Source organism: Pan troglodytes, chromosome 5 (assembly GCF_028858775.2).
Source record: "Pan troglodytes isolate AG18354 chromosome 5, NHGRI_mPanTro3-v2.0_pri, whole genome shotgun sequence".
NCBI classification, from domain to species: domain Eukaryota; kingdom Metazoa; phylum Chordata; class Mammalia; order Primates; family Hominidae; genus Pan; species Pan troglodytes.
In genome coordinates this window covers 44,855,423-44,874,838 of record NC_072403.2, presented here as the reverse complement: position 1 = coordinate 44,874,838, position 19,416 = coordinate 44,855,423, and the positions used below count along the sequence as shown (strand labels likewise).

Below are 19,416 nucleotides of genomic sequence, written 5' to 3'. Positions count from 1 at the left end.
GTGCACTGTGGTCCCTGAGTGTAACATGAGGAAGGCTGCGGTATTTTGCAACACACTGAGTTAGTCAGCTTCAGAGGTATGTGAGTGTTGGGGGCAGGGACAGGCTGCCCCAGCAAGTGCCTGATTACAGCAACAAGTCCCTTCAAAGGGGGCTCCATGGGGCTCAGCAAATTCACACCTTATCATAGACTTCAAATGACTGTAGAACCCTGATTTAACAAGAGTAATAAAAACAGGAAAAAAGGCATAATTTCACTCACTTTTTTAATATCGCATTCATCAAGGTGATTCTGAATAAACTGAACACTGGCTGAAAAGTCAGCGGAATTGAATTCGTAGGGAATATTCCATCCTAAGGGGCCAAATTTTCGTCGCTCCTTAAAAACACCAAAGAAAAGTAAGTATTGCATGTACCTGATTCCATTTTTATTGCTATCAAAATACAGTAAAATTAAGGCTATATTATCAAAATAAATTGACATTAGTTTAAAAGAATAGTATATACAATTTTGGATATACATTCATGTCACTTAATGATGGGGTTACCTTCTGAGAAATGCATCATTAAGCAATTTCCTCACGCGAACATCTTAGAGGGCACTTACACAAACCTAGATGGTACAGCCTATATGCACCTAGGCTACATGATGTAGTCTATTGCTCCCAGGCTACAAACCTGTGCAGCATGTTACGGGACTGAATACTGCAGGCAACTGTAACACAATGGTAGGTATTTGTGTATCTAGACACATCTAAACACAGAAAAGGTACAGTAAAAATACATTATACTCTTACGGGACCACCACCGTATATGCAATCCATGTTGACTGAAACGTTATGTGGCATATAGCCATATTAGAAATATTACTTCATGGCTCTATAGCTAAGGGGTTTATATAAACAAATCTCCAAAGATTTGCCAAGTTGGAGTTTTTGGGTTTTAAAAAAAGTCTAGGTCTCCACTGACAACTCAAAAAATGTAGTAGATGCTCAACAAATATCTGTTGAATGAACTGTTATTCTACAATGGACTCTTGAAAGTTTGAAATGTCAAATGCAAGGGTTTGAATTTTTTCAGTTGGATTATCTAAACCTCTCTCAAGAGCACTTAGATTCTGTGATGGCTTCACTTTGCAATCTTACCATTTCAGATTTTGAAAACTAAAAATTTCTGTTGTATACATGACATGTCTGTCTTGAAACTTTCACATGACCCTCATTTGTTTCCCTCTACTTAATCAAAGAGGGCCTAAGAGACTCCTGTGCAATAGTGGCAAACTGTTTACAATTGTCAAATCACCAATAAATAATCAAACTGGACTCAGAGCAAATGATTCAATTGTTTTGATATTCCGGAGAGCATTTTAAAGGTATGGCAAGTATTAGACCTGATAGCTCCAAGAACTGATGATCCAACAACCCACATAGATGAGTCCAGATGTTTCTATGGTATCAGCTTTTCCTATCCCAACACATAATCAGTCTCTAAGGAAGGGCCAGGGATTTATTAGATTAGTTCCTAGACCCTAATTCTAGTGCCTAAGGTGAGGACCCATGTGGAGAGTAGAATCCCTATACATCTATGGGAATGTTTAATTCTACTCTTTTACCTCTAAGTATATACTAACTTTTCTTTTTCTTTTCTGCCTTCCCCAACTCAACACACACACACACACACACACACACACACACACACACTGCCGTTTTCACAAGCCATTCCAATCCTTCTTGCTGCAGCTGTTCCATGATTCCGATCCTGAATAATTCCACCATTTAAAAAAAAATCTAAATAAATTTTTGTTTGGACAAGTTCATGAACAAGTCAGAGAAGGAATTCAGAAAATTCAAAGGTTTGAATTACTGAGTTTCAGGGTATGCTTTTAAAGTATTTAGTAAACCATTAAGATTAATTTGGGTCTAGATGTTCTGACCCTGGGAGATCAGACTAAGAGCAACAACAACAATAATAATAATAATAATAATAATAATAATAATAATAGGAGTAGCTCTTAAAAACGTAAAGTACTACTGTTACCTCTAGACCTAAACTTCTTTAGTTAAGGTTGTCAGGCATTAGAGATTTGTGCTATGTGACACCCACACCTATCCCTTAGCTAATTTGATCCAAGGTAGACAGCCAACCCAAAAATAACTGACCAGACCCCTTCTCCCAGGAATTTGGACTTAGGGTTTGTAATTGTTATCTGGGGCTTAGACTAGGAAAACTTGTAAGCTCAGGAGCTGTGAAGAACCATCTTCCACCCTGTACTTAGAAGAGGTGAGGAGGAGCAGAGGTCACAGCCTGGAAGGGAGGAGAGACTGTGTGGTCCTAGGTGCAAGGGTGGGAGCCTTGGTCCCTAACATTGCTTCTCTTGACAGCTTCCTGCTTCCTAGTCCCAGCATTCACGTTGCCTTGGTTTTTGTTTTGTGGGTTTTTTAAGATGTTTCATATTGATATATGTGGTCCTGTAACCAGATTTTGAGTCTTGACAGTGAAAAACACGTCTTCTATTTTTGTCTCCCCTTTTGCACCTTGGGGGAAAGAATCACGGTTGCCTAATAAACACTGGTCGATTATTACCAGGGCAAAAGGAACTCTTTCTCTGTAAGAGGTCAGTGCTGAGGCTCACCCAGTGTTTGGAATTTCTGAAGTGGACCTCAGAAACATTGAGGTGAGCCTCTTCCAGATTATCCCAGGAGCAAGGGTGGGTGGAGAGGGTTATGGGATATTAACATGAAAATTCATACAGCTAACCGTTTTAGTTCTTGGAATTTCTTCCATCTTGAGGACTTTGAAGAGAAGAATGCTAATGACTTATTAGTGAAATGTGAATGTTTTCCCATTTTTGAAAAAGAGGATCAGAATTTATACCATTAGTTTTACCTATGTGTTTGATTTAATTTTTAAATTTTAATGTTCAATTAGATGGGTGGCCAAATGAAAAATAACTCCAATTACTAAAGCTGCTCAAATTGACTCTATGGAAACACTCGTATTTATATGCACTGAGCAACTGCAATTTAGTTGTTCTTTAAAATGTGAGTTTTGAAAATTGCCCTAATGCTGAGATTTGCTTCATGTTTATATTTCTTACTACCAATTTTCATCTAAAGCATTTACTTTTTAAGTTGGTTCACTAAAGTCATAAACTGATTAGCTCATCTTGGGAAAAAAAAGCCCAAAATCTTAGTGGGTGCCTTTTCTTTCACAAATGAAGTCATTTCATCTTCTTGCTATTTTTTTAAATTACCTTGGAATACTATCAGGATAGACTCAAACAACTAGAACCTAAGAACTCATTTGGAAGATCAAAGCAAGGGGTTTTGCTGGACTTATTTGGAATATTGAATTTCTTCAGTTTAATTAACATTTTTGAAACCATGGGATGAGTCCGATGCAATACAATAAAAAATATTAAAAAGGATGCATTTTCAAGAAGTTTTAATCTGTTGCAAAAATAAGACTTGGAGACAAGAAAAAGAATAATGGGATAGTGAATATAATTAACTGTCAAAATTTCACAATGATAAGCCTGAAGGAGACGTTCAATCAGAGGCTTCTGGGAAGAATAAAACTGAAGCTGGTCTTTACAAGGAGGAGAGAAGAGACTTCCAGGCTTGGCAAAGGCCATGAGCAAAACTAGGAACACAAATCCTGTGACTCGTGGAGAAAAAGGCTGCAGACAGAAGGTTCTACTGCAGTAGCGGGCTAGTTCTGGTGAGTAGCAGCAACTCAGTGGTCACGTGCTTCAAGACATCGAATGCAGACAAATTTGAATGTTAAAACTTCATTCGACAGAAGGGAGTGGACTGTCCATCATTAAGATGGTGACTGATGATTTTAGGAAAAGCAGTCCACTCCCTACTTAATTTGATTAATACAGTTTCTTCTTTTCATTTCACAGAATATACAAAACTCTGAACTACTAGAGAAATATGGAAAATGTGGAATCATGAAAAACTCCTTAGAACACTGATGAAAAGTTGTTCAATCATTTTAATGATGTCAGAGCCATTTCCAATTTTACGTTAGGTTCTACCTCAGCAGTTCCCACAGAGCTGCAGAATCATTTCACAGCTTCAAAACCAGACAACTGGAGTTAACTGTCTAACTCCAATAACTGGAGCTAATATACAAAGAAAAATACAAGCCACACTAGACAATGTAAGGGAAACTTTACTAGGTAAAAATAGTTGACAGAAACAGCCAGAACCTCTGGGAAACACTATGGGGCAGAGTGTAAAAGATAAACCAGTATCATATTATCATAATCATTCAAAGACATTTAAATGAGGAATTTTATAACCATCTCTCCCCAAAGCAAGAACTTTATATGCACTATTAAATTTGAAAGGAATGTTTATCAAGGCTCAAACTTGAGAAAGAAAACAAAATGTAGGGGAAGCAAACACTTTTCCGAATGAAGAACTGTTAATAGTGAGATTCCCTGGGCCCTATTGATAGGGCCCCTTTTATTTACTATCTAAGTAATTTTTAAGGGCCACGATAGAATTTCCAAGTTTGCAACTGCCACTATAGGCCCTTAGAGATCCTAATCAATAACTTTAGCTAAAAAAGAAAAATGAAAAAGAAAAGAGCACCTCACCTCACAGAGTTATATATAAGCTGTTTGAAAAGTCATAAATATGCAGTTCAATGTGGACAAACCAAGGTGATGGGGAGAAAAACTCCAGACTATGAAATGGATGTAAAAGTGGTTCAAGACTCTTCCCTTAACGGTTGTGGCCATTTGGCCATTATTTTCAATTCTTGCCACATATCAGGATCACTTGGAAGTTTTCAAAAAGACTGAGCTCCTTCCTTTTGGCCTCCTGGGGATTTTGACTTAAGTGTCCTGTTCTGGGGCCCAGGCATTGGCTGAGAAGACAATTGTAGATAATTGGCTGAGAAGACCACTAAGACATTTACTCGGTCCAATACACACCTCAAAGAGCGGCACATTGACAATCAATAGGAAAAAAATAACCCATAGAACATTATTCTGATCTTCTGCAGGAGGTGTTAGGAAGTGGCTAAAAATGTAATGACTGAGTTTCAAAAGACTAAGACTTTGGAGGAAAATGTGCTTGAAATTAAAATCCCAAAGGGTGAATGTGGGCTTGCTCTCAAGCCCAGAACGATGCTACACCACCCAGGAAAGCACAGAGACAGAATACCGAGGCCAGAGAGAAGCTTCCCTCCTAGGTAATCTTCAAGAGGATGCTGAAACATTCTCAGGGAGTGGCAGCCTAACCGAGCCCAGGCACACACCAGGGTCCTGGGAATAAAAGGCTCCCATAAGGAAGGCAGAAGGGCCACTGGCAAAAGCAGAGACATCACTGGACTGCAGCAGGGGTGGGGGCTTCAGCAGTAACTTCCCCTCTCAGGGTAGCTGCTACTGCCCTGTGTGGATAGTAAGTTGCTGGAGGAGAAGGGGAGTGGCAGGGAGCAGAGCTTAGTGCGGCGTTGCCTAGTGCATCTATGCATGTTCCCATGGCAGCACCCAGGGCACCCTCCTCCTGGGAAAGCCTGCTCCCACCTCAAGAATAAAGCAAACCACGCCCTCCACCACTCTTCTGCCCAAGTTATCCTTGACCAGCCATATTTACTTCCCCTTCTCCCAGGAAAGGAGAGGTGCTCATTTTGTTCCCTGCAACGGAAGTAGAATCCACATATCATGCCCATGAACTGGGGTAAGCTGATGGCATAATGCCACCCAAACCAGGATTCCAAGGGAGAATTTACATTTTTTACTGGAGAGCAGGCAGGGAGTTGGCTATTTTACTCCTGGGTTCTGCATTGTAATGTGGGATGAACTCCAGCATGAACCCCTCTGGAGCTTCAGATCCTGTGCCTAATTCTTTTTTCAGTCTGTCTCTGCAAGAACAAAAGTACATATAACATGTTTGTTTAAAGCAAGGGATACCTGTTTTAATTTGGAGGACTCAATTAATCAATTAACAAATCAGATGTTTGGCTCTTATACTCAACACTAGAGAGAGAAAAGAAACGTAAGTCACAAACAATCTAATCCACAACATTCCTTCCTATAGCAGTTGAGTCTCAGACATTCAGGTGTATACAAATCATGTAGGTATCTTGGTACAATGCAGACTGATTTAGGAGAGTCTGAGGCGAGATCTGACATGCACCTCCAACAAGCTCCCAAGTGATGTTGATGCTTCTGGCCCAAGACAACAAGTCTCTGAAGAATTTTGGATTTTTCTATCAAGCTGTCCCTATCCTAACCAAGTAAAAAAAAAATATTTAGGCAAAATCACAGCAAACACTTCTGTGATATTTCTGAAACATACGTCTAAAATTCCCAGGAGATTTTGGAAATATCAAAGTAAACACTTCTGAAATTGATGAAAAAGAATTACCTACACTCACTGTATTGTCACAGAATTGGGCAATGGAATTTTAGAAATTGAAAAAAACCTTGAAAGATCACCTACTTCTGCCTCTAACTGCACAGATGGGGAAACAGAAGCCCTGAGAGAGACATAACTTGATCAACTAACTGCTTTCAGCTAACTGATTTCACAGCAAGCACGAAAGTCCAGGCCTCCTGACTCTCAGTGAAGTGTTATTTCTAGCCCTCTATTATTTGATTTTAAGAGATATTCAGCCTTTTATTCCTGGACACTCCACTGGTAACTTCACTGCCCTAGCAGTGAAAATATTTTTCCTCCGTTTTAACCCAAACACATGTGGTGTTAAGTGCAAGGGCACTTTAGCCCCATGGCTGGACCATGGTCCTGTTGCTCTTCTTCCCTTTAGCACTTGAATAATGGCCACTAAAATCACAGGTTGCCACATTAACCATATGGCAAATACCCCCAACCAGCTCTCCATGATAAGCACAGTGGAAGAGTTGAATCATCACTACTGGGAACAGAATCATAAAATACATTATTTGTGAATTGGGAATGAAATAGCAGAGTTAAAGCAATATTTGTATTAGGGTGTGATAAGGTCTAGCAAAGCGAACAATTCCCAGATAAGAATGTAAGAAATAGGCTTCTGTGACTTGAAAGCTGTAATCGACAATCCAAAGGCCACAACGGAACTTAGTAAAGATAACCACCAGCAAAGCATTTAATCTGATTTTAACTCTCTCAGTGTTGGGAGGCAGACAAACACCACATCCCTCTCCTGGGCAGCCAGGAACCTAGTAAAGTGGTAGGGATAATGAATTAGGGGTAAATACACACAGTATTTTCTGGGATGAGCATTAAGTTCCCCTCCATCTTTGGACAGGGTAGGGAGAGGTAATGTGAAGTTCTGCCCATCACTGTACACAGCTAAAAGCCTGACTCCTGGGATAGACCAACTGATTTATTTTGTCCTTCACCCCAACCTCAGGAAAGAAAGAACTGCAGGTAGGGCTTAAAGGAATCTCTTCAATTCTCTGTGAAATCAAGGAATGGATCCAGTGCATTGAAAATGTATAGCTTTTGAATTACAGAACAAAATATAAAATTCAGATGCAGAACAAAACACTAACAATAATTTAAAAAATCGTAACAGACAAGTTGCTTGGTAATCATAAAATTATTAAATTACTGGGTCAGTACTAAGACTGTAAAAGCAAACAGCAAATGACCTGAGAAAGACAGGGAGCTGCTGTTCCTCCTCCTCCTCCAACATCACCACCACTTTTACTATCAGGTAATAAATAGAGTCAAAACAATACATAAATCAAAGCCAGCCAATCCTAGTTCAGCCAATCCTAGCAACCACATTTGAAGAGTACTTAACATCTTTGGGATGGTGATAATCCTATCTTGAAATGTGGTTGTTAGTATTACAGGAGATGGTGCACATAAAATTCTTGGCCAGCACAGGCACTTTCAAAACCAAGCTCCTATCTTTATAATCCATTAGCTCATTCTACAAATATTTATTGAGCTCTGATAATCCCCTGCGTGCTGTTGTGACAGTAGGAGAGTCAGAAGTTACGAAAAGACAGTCTTCACCCTGGAGAATCTTACATTCCAATAGTCAGGGTTGGGGGTTGGGGCAGGGGGCACACACAAAATACATAAACAAATATACACTATACCAGGTGGGGAAAGTGCTATGAAGGAAAAGAGAGTAAGGAGACAGAGCGGCAACGGATAGCACCCTCCTGGAAGGCTCTCCAATGGGGCCTCAGCACACCACCGGCCATCTCCTAAATGTGAAAACTGCTTTCTGCAGTTACCTGCACAGTGGAGTGTAAAAATGCTACTGTATAAAGCATCGGCTTCCACATGGGTAAATTACTGATGTCCAGAAGGTCTTGATTAATTCCAGCAAATGTTCTTTTCAAACCTGCGCGTACACCTTGGGGTGGCTCATTAGTGAATTTGAGAGAGGTCTGTCATGAAAAGAAAACAGTGGTTTTGTTTCTATAAATTACTATAAAGAATAAAATAGAAATTACAATATTAGGCTGAATATCCTTTATCTGAAATGCTTGGGACTGGAAGTGTTTTGAATTTCAGATTTTGGAATATTAGCATTAAATTGTTATATGAGCATTGCCTTTGAGCATTCTATTGGCATTGAGAATGTTTCAGATTTTGGAGCATTTCAGGTTTCGATTTTCAGATTTAGGATGCTCAACCTGTATATCAGAAAACAATATGCTTATGGTACATAAAGTGGGGGCAAGTTCAGCATTGTATAAACTAAGTACATTGATCAGAGTTGAAACTCAATAAATTAGTACCAAGTCTTAGAGCTCTTCTATGGAAATATTTACTACAGTCTAACCTTGATGTCAAGATTTTGATGATTATAGTATTATAGTATAAGATCTTGCAGTCTAGACCCTACAGGACCAAAAAGCCCTGTTGTGGTCCCATCTTTCAACAATGTCGATGATGTCATCTTTATTACTATGACTCTCAATGAAAAGACATTTAGTAACAAACCTGAAGCAATGTAATTGGAAATCGATCATGGGGCTCCGTAGTTATCCATACTCGGAAAGAATCATCACTGGCTTCAGTGGTAATTAGCGTCTCTAGTAATTCTTCCATGAATTCCAGGCCAAGGTGGCAATTTTGTAGTAATACCCAACCACCCTGTATCCAAAAATAAGTTCATATTTATTTCTTGTAACCTTTTTGCTATGATTTTAATAAAACAAAATGTGCACTTTTTTTTAAAACCATGTGAATACTCTGTTTTGAACACATTTTTAAAAATTATATGTCAATACAATCATTTCTCCTGCTATGGTACAAGTAATTGGTACAAGCTAATTACTTAGAATCAAGTGGGTTCAAAATGATTGTATTCTGCCACCCCTGGTTCAGAAAGGAACAGAAATTAAAACTTGAAGGCAGACTTGTGTAAGTACAGTGTGTGCACCATCTAATGGTGGGAACGGGTATTTTGGAATCGGTAACTTAAGTTGTCCTGCCTAAGGTAAATCAGAACTGACTCACCCCCCAAAACCCAGAAGAATGGTTCACAGTTACTCACAGTTACAAAGAAAGGTACACATGATCTCATGAAAGCTGGAGACAATACGTTTGGTGACATTTACTACCATAAATGCTAAGCTTTATTCTTTATCATCACTCTCCACACTTTCCTGAAACCACATAACTTATTAAGCACTTTCTAAATAAATACTTGATTAAACAAACTACCTTAAACAATATGTCACAAAACCATCACTGCCCTGTGAGAACATAGTTTCTTCACTAGACATTTTAATACCCTTATACAGGAATCAGTTATCTTGAACTACATAAAACTACAAAAGAGTGAGCATGACAAATATATGGCAAGGCATATATACCATGTCTCAACTGTAAGCAAAAATACAACTCACGCCGGCTTAACTAGCAAAGGGGATGTGCCGTCTATACAACTGGGGTTTCAGAGGAAAATAGCATTCAGGATTAGTTTGTGTCATCATGGACCCACTTACTTTCTGGTTCCCCACTCTGTGTTCCACAATGCCAGCTTTATGCTAAACATGGTGTCCCTCAAGGCAGCAACATGGCTGCACCTGCTCATGTCTGGTTTTCTTTTCTGATTATGCCATATAATCAGTACTTACCCCACTTTGACAAACAGAGCATGGAAGTTATAAAGGCTAGTATTCCAAAGACGGTTAACGTGAACACCGTATTTAAATTAAAAAGTTTTGCACTCACAGAAACTAAAGAAATTATTTAAGGCCCAAAGTTAAACTGTCAAATCACTCAATAGAGTGAAACATTTGATCCGAGTAAAAATAATTATGCATAATTGCTTTGAGATATACATGCATAAATTAAATAAATTATTGAATTTAATTAAGTGATAAAGATTGAGGCTTAGGGCATTTGAGAATTAATGACTAGCTGGAAAATTTGATGACCCAACAGAGTTTTAGCCCATTAACCCTCTCTAGTCATTAATTCCCAGGGAAAAGCTGCACCAAAGTTTGTACAGACATTCTGAGATCAAAAGCTTAAAAATAAACCAAGATCTTATTTTATTTTTATAAATGGTATAATTTCTTATTACAGCTGAAATGGCTATCTACAGAGCATTTCTAGAAAATTAATATCCTGTGTATTTATTAGGTGTGATGGGAAATCTCTCTCAACACTCCATTCGGCTTGCAATTTTCAGTGAAAACCATTATCAATATTTAAACATAGCATCCTTAAATATTCCTTCTTTGCCTGAAATGATCCGTTAATGAAAAATGAAAGTCTGCCTTTAACTGAAAATGGAAATTTAACTGTCTCAATCTGTTACTCCTTAAGTACTACCTATTCATATTGATCATGAAATTCCAAGACTGCTAGAGATGCATTCTTAGAAATCAAAAGGTGTGTCTCCCAAATTATAAAACGAACAAAAACTCGGTGAAGGTAAAATGGAGCATATACTATAGAGAATGGAATAAGCTTTCCATGCGAATATCAGGAGGAAACTAGACTGAGGTTTAAAATTCACAGGTAATGATAAGCAAAAATGGAAAAATCAGGATTGAGCATCACGAGAAGAATGTGGTAACATCCATGATTGTGGGGTTTCTAGCAATAATGTTGCAGCAGGAGCAGTCTCTTGTCACATACCTGCTGCATTGACATCTGAATCAGCTTTCGAGCGTGTACTTCTTGTCCTTGCCCCATTGAGATAGTTCTACATTCTGTAACATAGGAGAAAGTTCACTATGATGAAACACAACTCTTACAGCAGGATTAGAATGAAAAATTAATTTCTGAATGATTATAGCCTCCTTCTATTGTTTCTTAAAAAAAAAAAAATCTTTGCTGTTCAAACAGGCCTGGCCTTTGGTTGTGCGGATCAGAGAAATGCATGGAGCAGAGACCTGGAGGCACCACCCGGAAAGGCGAGGGTTGGGGTTCAGGAAGGGAGAGAAAAAGGCACATATGGTGGGCTTTTAGAGAGTTTGAGATTCTTTGGAGACAATGAGGAACAAGATCAATGGTGGGAGAGGCAACTACAATGCTATCACAGGTATTTGTAGGGAAAAAGGATTTTTTAGTTTTGCTGTAAGTTTTGGTTAGAATCCTTTTCAGCGTTTTAGCAGATGCTTCTATAAAGATTTAACTTTCTGTTTATTCCTTTTAGATATCAGGCTCATAGTGTTTTCCGTCTGCTTGTTTTGGTTTTCTTTGTATGTCTGATCATTTTTCTGAGATGAAATTTGAGACAGTTCAGCCCTGTGACGGGTACATTCAGGGGCAACCGTCTAAGAGCTAGTTCTCAGCTGCTCCTCAGATTAAATCACCACCTTGGAACTAAACATGAAAACACTCCACGATGAGAAATGTCATAATTCCAGAGATAATACACCATTTAGGACCAGATGTCCCAGGCAGAGAACCATGCTTGTGACCTCCCACATGAATTAGCTAAAATGAAGAAGTCTGAGAATCATGTTTGCACAACTGCAATTGGAAATTAACTCTTAAGCAAGCCCTTGTGGACCCAAATTTTCTTGAGTTCTAGAGGCATAATCCCTGTACAAGGAAAAGCAATCAATGGAGACATTGTGAACCAGTGTGTGTTTTTGGTAACTGCTGGTAGAGACTATAAGAAGCTGGAAACTTCATGGGGTGGGGAGGGAAGTATGTCAGAAACCAGAGACACTGTCAGGACACACCATTTAAATGGCATCCTGTGGTTAATGGCCAGATATTCTGAGAGGGTCTGCAGGGTGCAAGATTAGGGATTATTCGTGGGCTCAGGGTCACAGGGAGACACTTTGCAATGAGAGCCTGAAGGAGGATGGAAGAGCACTCACTGCTTGGAGAATCAGGAATTGAAATGGGCCAAGTATTAACAAGCAAAGGTGGATTTTCCCACCAAAGCCCACATGAATCTTTCCAGCTCCTAAGGGGAATCTGGCACCTGAAAAGAATCCCACCCAGCCTATAAAAGCAGAAGAAAGGAGAGGCGTGACTTGAATGGGAGGAGCCTCTGGATCGTGGATAGACATCGAGCCCCACTTATTTCGGAAGAACACACAGATGTTCAATAGATCAATGAGGGAACGTGATAGGCTCAAAAAGTATTAACACATGAGTGTGAGCCACAGCCTCTCTGTCTTCTTCCAACTCCTCTGAAACACACCTTCTAAAAGGAAGGTCTAGTTTTCGTTCAGGTGGCCCTGGGACAGTTGTTGCTTGATCCAGGTATCGGGTCAAGAGGCGATTTAGAGGCATCCCTTCATATCCAGAATCTGACCATTTCCCAACTCTGCTTTTATTTCCTGGTGTAAGTGACCGCCACCTCTTGCCTAGATTCTTGGAATGGCCTCCTAACTGGTGACGACCTCACTTCCACCCTTGTCCTCTACTAGCTATTCTTCCTACAGCAGCCAGAGGGGTCTCTCAAGCCCTAAATCAGATTGTGTTCATCCTCTGCTCAGAACCATCCAATGGCTTCCCATTGCATCCAAGGCAAAATCCAAAATCCAAACCAAAGTTCTTATTTACAGACTATAAGGCCCTACACAATCAGTCCCTGCTACTGCTGCCACACACCACCCCCCACTTCCCCACACACACACCTTTTCTTATCTCACCACCCCCCTATCCATTCACTTTCCTCCATCCATAACAGCCTCCTCCCCAGGCCCACCCCAGCCTCATTGGTGTTCCCTCCTTCAGAGTTCCAGACTCACTCCCTTCACATCTCAGGTTTTTCTCACCCTGTCAGCAAGACTTTCCTGACGGTCCTTGTTCTATCTAAAACAGCACACCTCTCCCATCACTCTGTCCTTTCCCCTGCTTCTTAACATATTTTATGCTTTTCTTCTTAGGATATTGTGTACTACCTTGTTTATCGATAACTGTCTGTTTTATCCCCAGTCTAGAATATCAGCTAGGGACTTAGACATGGTGGCCAACCCAGCACCTAGATAGTGCCTGGCACTCAGCAGATGCTCAATAAATATATATTTCTGAACCCTTAAAATTGAGGTATAATTTCCATATAAATTATGAAATATATACTTTATTATAAAGTGTATACTTTAATATTTTAAAATATATTTTGAGTTGCATAACTATCACTACTATCAAATCATCTAATTCCAGAACATTTTCATCAACCCCAAAAGAAACCCCATACCCATTAGCAGTCACTTCCCATTCCCCCTTCCCACCCCAGCAATCACCAATCTACTTTGTCTCTATTCCAGACATTTCATTAAATGGAATTATGCAATATATGGTCTTTTGTGTCCGTCTTCCTTCAGTTAGCATGCTTTCAAGGTTCATCCATATTGTAGCATGTATTACTTCATTCCTTTTTATGGCTGACTAAGAGTTCACAGCATGGATAGACCACATTTCTTTATCCGTTCATCAGCCCCAGACATTTGGGTTGTTTTCACTTTTTAGTAGTATGAGTAATGCTGCTATGAGCATTCACATACAAGTTTTTGGGTGGATGTATATTTTCAGTTTTTTGGGGGTATATACTTAGAGGCAAGTTTGCTGAGTTATGTGGTAACCCTATCTTTAACTTTCTGAGAAACTGCTAGACTGTTTTCCAAAGCAGCTGCACCATTTTACATTTCCGTTGGCAATGTATGAATGTTCTAATTTTTCCACATCCTTACCAATGCTTGCTGTTGTCCTTGTCTTTGATTATAGCTATCTTAGTGGGAATGAAGAAATATCTCATTGTGATTTTAATTTGCATTTCCCTAATAACTAACAAAGCTGAGTATCTTTTCATGTGTTTATTGGCCATTTGTACATCTTCCTTGTAGAAATATCCATTCAAATCCTTTGCCCATTTTTAAATTGGGTAATTTGACTATTGTTGAGTTGTAAGAGGTCTTTATATATTCTGGATACTAGACCCTTAACAGATGTATGATTTGCAAATATTTTCTCCTGTTTTATAGGTTGTCCTTTGATGGTGCCCTCTGAAGCACAAAGTTTTACATTTTTATTAAGTCCAATGTATCAATATTTCCTTTTATTGCTTATGTTTTTGGTTTCATATCTAGAAAACCATTGCCTAATCCACGGCCACAAAGATTTACTCTTATTTTTTTTACTAAGTATGTTATGGTTTTAGTGTTTACAGTTAAGTCTCTGACTGATTTTGAGTTAATTTTTGTGTATGTTGTGATGTAAAAACCAAACTTCATTCCTTTGCAAATGCATATCAGTTCTTCCAGCACCATTTGTTAAGAAGATTGTCTTTTCCAACATTGCATGGTCTTAGAACCCTTGTTGAGAACCAACTCACCATAATATGTGAGGGCTGGGTTTATTTCTGGACTCTCAATTCTGCATTGAGATATATATTCTTTGCAATGATACATATCTTTATGCCCATATCACACTGTTTTAATTACTGTAGCTTTGTAGTAAGTCTTGATTTTGGGAAGCATAAGTCCTATAGCTTTGTTCTTTCTTTTCAAGATTGTTTTAGCTATCTTGGGTCCCATGAATTTCCATACAAATTTTAGGATCGTCTTGTCAATTTCTATTTTTAAAAAAGGCTGTTGGGATTTTTATAGGGATTGAGTTAAATCTCTTGAACTATTAGATGAGTACTGGCATTTTACCAAAGTCTCCTGATCCATGAACACTGGATGTCTTTCCATTTATTTAGGTATTTAATTTTTTAATGATGTTTTTTAGTTTTCAATGTACAAATCTTCCACTTCTTTTATTGAATTTATTCCTAAGTATTTTATTTTTAATAATATTGTAAATGAATTGTAATGTGTTTATGATTTTTTTGAATTGTTCTTGCTAGTGCATAGAAATACAATAGCTTTTAAATATTGACCTTGTATCCTACAATCTTGCTGAACTCATCTATTAGCTCTAATTGTTTTTTGGTAAACAACTTATAATTTTTTATGTACAAATTCATGTCACAATCATAGAGGCAGTTTTACTTCTTCCTTTCCAATGTAGATGGTTTTTTTTTTTTTCTTTTCCTGGTCTGATTGCCCTATCTAGAACCACCAATACAATGCTGAATAAAAGTCGTAAGAGTAGACATCCTTGTCTTTCTCCTGATCTTTGGGAGAAGGCATTCAGTCTTTTACCATTAAGTGTGACATTAACTGTGAGTTTTTTGTAGGTGCCTTTTATCAGGTTGAGAAAATTTCCTCTTATTTCTAGTTTGCTAATTCATATTTATCAATATTTTCAATGCTTTTCTGTATCTGCAATGGACTAAATGTTTATGTACCCCTAAAATTCATATGTTGAAACCTAAACCCCAAAGTGATGGTACTAGGAAGTGACAAGGTATTAAGAGTGGGATTAGTGACCTTATAAAAGATGCCCTCCTTCCACCATGTGAAGACACAATGAGAAGTCATCTATGAAATAGGAAACAGGCCTTTATCAGCTACTGAATCAGCCAAGGTCTTGATCTTGGACTCTCAGCCTCCAGAACTATCAGAAATAAATTTCTATGCTTATAAGCTACCCAGTCTATGGTATTTTGTTGCAGCAGCTCAAACAGACTAAGACAGCATCTGTTGAGATGATCATGTGGTTGTTGTCTATTATTCTATTAATATGGTATATTACATTGATTGATATTCATATGTTTAACCAACCTCATACTCCTGGGATTAATTCACTTGGTCATAGTGTATAATGTTTTTATATGGTGCTGCATTTGGTTTGATAATAATTTGTTGAGAATTTTGTTTCTATGTGCCTAAGGGATAATGGTCTGTAGTTTTTTGTATGTGTGATGTCTTTGTCTGCATTTGGTATCATGGTAATACTGGTCTCAGAATGGGTTGAAAAGTGTTCCCTCCTCTTTTATTTTTTAGAAAAGCTGAGAAAAACTAGTGCTATTCTTTAAAATTTTGCTAGAATTCACCAATGAAGCCATCTGGGACTAAGATTCCTTTTGTGTGAATTTTTTGATTAATGAATAAATCTCCATACTTCTTATGGCTCTATTCAGATTTTCTTCTTCTTCTTGAGTCAGTTTCAATAGTTATCTCTAATATTTTTTCCATTTCATCTAGGTTATCTAATTTGTTGGCATAATTGTTCACAGTATTCCCTTAGGAGTTTTTAAATTTGGGTAAGTAGTTACGCCCCTCTTTCATTGCTGATTTTAGTAATCTCACTTTCTCTTCTTTATTCTTGGTTAGTTTAGCTAAATATTTGTCAGTTTTATTGATCTTTCAAAAAAGATACCTTTGACTTCTTGATTCTTTGTTGTTTTTCTATTATCTGGCTTTTTTTGCTCGCATATTTATTATTTCCTTTCTTTTGACTGCTTTGAGTTTAGTTTGCTCTTCTTTTCTAAGTTTCTTAATGTGGAAGGTTGTTATTAATTTGTAATCTTTCTTCATTTAATATAAGGTGATAAATATTTTATGTCTTTTCTGAGTGGCCTGGGGAAGAAAAAGATTGATTGGCGTTGAAAAAGTAAGAAACATTCCCACGCAAGGAAGGAAAGGGGCCAATGAGACAAGAAACAGCATAGGCTGAGTTTTTACAGGTGGGGGGCAAGGACTGCCAAGATATCATAAGGGGGACTCTCAAGAGAAGCGTGTATGCAGGAAACATTGGAGGAAGTGTTGCTGCAGGTGATACAGTATAATTACACTTTGGTGGTTTAGGTTTTGTTTTAATTGTTTGTATTTGAAAGACTTTAGTAAAATTTTGACTGCCTTTATATTCCTTTCCAAAATTAGGCTTGTGTCTCTTCCACTTTTTCTTATTTTTTTGGACTTACTTCTAATTAAATAATATATGTTCACATTAAAAGGTTTCAAAAATACAGGAGCATATAAAGAAGGAAATAAAGGCGGGCGGATCACGAGGTCAGGAGATCGAGACCATCCTGGCTAACACGGTGAAACCCCGTCTCTACTAAAAATACAAAAAAAATTAGCCGGGCGTGATGGCGGGCGCCTGTAGTCCCAGCTACTTGGGAGGCTGAGGCAGGAGAATGGCATGAACCCGGGAGGCGGAGCTTGCAGTGAGCCGAGATTGCGCCACTGCACTCCCGCCTGGGCCACAGAGCGAGACTCCGTCTCAAAAAAAAAAAAAAAAAAAAAAGAAGGAAATAAAAATCACCGATATTCCTCCCTAGAGATCTTTATTCTAATCCTTTTAATATGCATAATCCACAATCCCTTACCTTCATTTCGAAATTCAGAAAGCTCTGAAAATGGTAAATCATTTTGGAGGCAAAAGCTGACCTAAACAGATGTGAGGCTATTAATAGTCTTTATTTATCCCTATCTTCCTGAATATTTATATCTTAGCTGCAGTGTATTATATAATATATGGAATATCACCTTCTAAAAACCAGAACATTCTGATTTCTGAAACATATCTGACTCCAAGGGTTTGTAGACCTATCTATATTAAAATTTATATATGCATATATGAATTGTACATTATTTTATTTTATTTTATTTTATTTTTCGAGACAGAATCTTGCTTTGTCGCCCAGGCTGGAATGCAGTGGCACAATCTCGACTCACTGCAACCTCCACCTCCAGGGTTCAAGAGATTCTCATGCCTCAGCCTCCTGAGTAGCTAGGATTACAGGCATGTGCCACCACGCCCGACTAATTTTTTGTATTTTTAGTAGAGACAGGGTTTTGCTATGTTTGGCCAGGCTGATCTCAAACTCCTGACCTCAAATGATCCTTCTGCCTCAGCCTCTTAAAGTGCTGGGATTACAGGTGTGAGCCACCATGCCCGGCCTATACATTATTTTATATCTCTACGTTTCAACAGTATGTTGTGAATATTTTACTGTCATCAAATATTATCAGAAAACAGTTTCTAATGGCAGCACGGTGTTCCATCATGTCATACGCATTCTTGTTCATTCAATCAATACCTTTTTATATATTTAAGACATTTTTGATTTTTCAGTATTATAAATAGCACTAGATTAAACACCCTTGTATATAAATCTGGATGTATGTCTCTCAATATGTTCTTAGGAGGAATTCATACATGGAGAATAGTTTGGATACAGCATTCAAACATTTTTTTAAAATTCACGACATAAGAAAAAGGACTCCCAGTGTCTCCCATTGAAGTGGAATGCTATAGTCCCCAGCCTACACACCTATCCTTGTTTCTTTGTTTGTGCTTTTATTTTATTTATGGTGCTTTTGACATACAGATTTTTTTTATTTCAACAGGTTTTGGGGGGAACAGGTTGTGTTTGGTTGCATGAATAAGATTTTTAGTGGTGATTTCTGAGATTTTGGTGTACCCATCACCCAAGCAGTGTACCCTCTACCCAATAAGTAATATTTTATCCCTCACACCCTCAAACCTTTTCTCCCCAGTCCCCAAAGTCCATTGTATCATTCTTAGGCCTTTGTGTCCTCATAGCTTAGTTCCCACTTAATGAGTGAGAACATATGTTTGGTTTTCCATTCCTGATTTACTTCACTTAGAATAATGGTCTCCAATTCCACCCAGGTTGCTGCAAATGCCATTATTTTATTCCTTTTTATAACATACAGATGTTTTAAAATTCTTCCAGTCATATTATCTATCTTGTCCCTCTGGTTTTAGACTCAGGTATTATGATTAAGAAAATCTTGGCCACTCAACAATATATAACTAATTGAATATATTCTTTTTCTTGTTTTATAGTTTATTTTAAAGCACTTAATGCCTTAATCGACCTAACATTTATTTTAGAGTTTAATGTGAGGTAAAACTTTTATGTTTACTAAAGTTAACCTGCTATCTCAACATTGTTTACTGTCTAACCCACTTTTCCTCCACTGATTGGAAATGCAAATCTTATCACATATTAAGCTATTGTACATACAAGAGTCTAATTTTGGCCCTTTCATTTTGCTCCATATTTATCAATGTTTGCAATGTAAATGATAAAATTATTGGCATTTGATAACGTTTTAAAAATCTGGTGGTGCTGGTTCCCCATTATTC

General features: G+C 38.0%; 1 protein-coding gene across 2 annotated transcripts in view; it reads right to left on the bottom strand.

Moving 5' to 3' along the window:
- The window catches only part of DNAH8 (dynein axonemal heavy chain 8), a 322,731-nt gene that overhangs the window by 50,169 nt on the left and 253,146 nt on the right, over positions 1-19,416 (bottom strand). For both annotated transcript variants that reach the window (XM_063812416.1, XM_054686792.1), the window contains 4 exons: positions 11,080-11,153; positions 8,926-9,078; positions 8,211-8,366; positions 261-377 (listed from right to left, as the gene is read on the bottom strand). In XM_063812416.1, the coding sequence (XP_063668486.1) occupies positions 261-377; positions 8,211-8,366; positions 8,926-9,078; positions 11,080-11,153 (500 nt within the window). The remainder of the gene's footprint in view (positions 1-260; positions 378-8,210; positions 8,367-8,925; positions 9,079-11,079; positions 11,154-19,416) is intronic.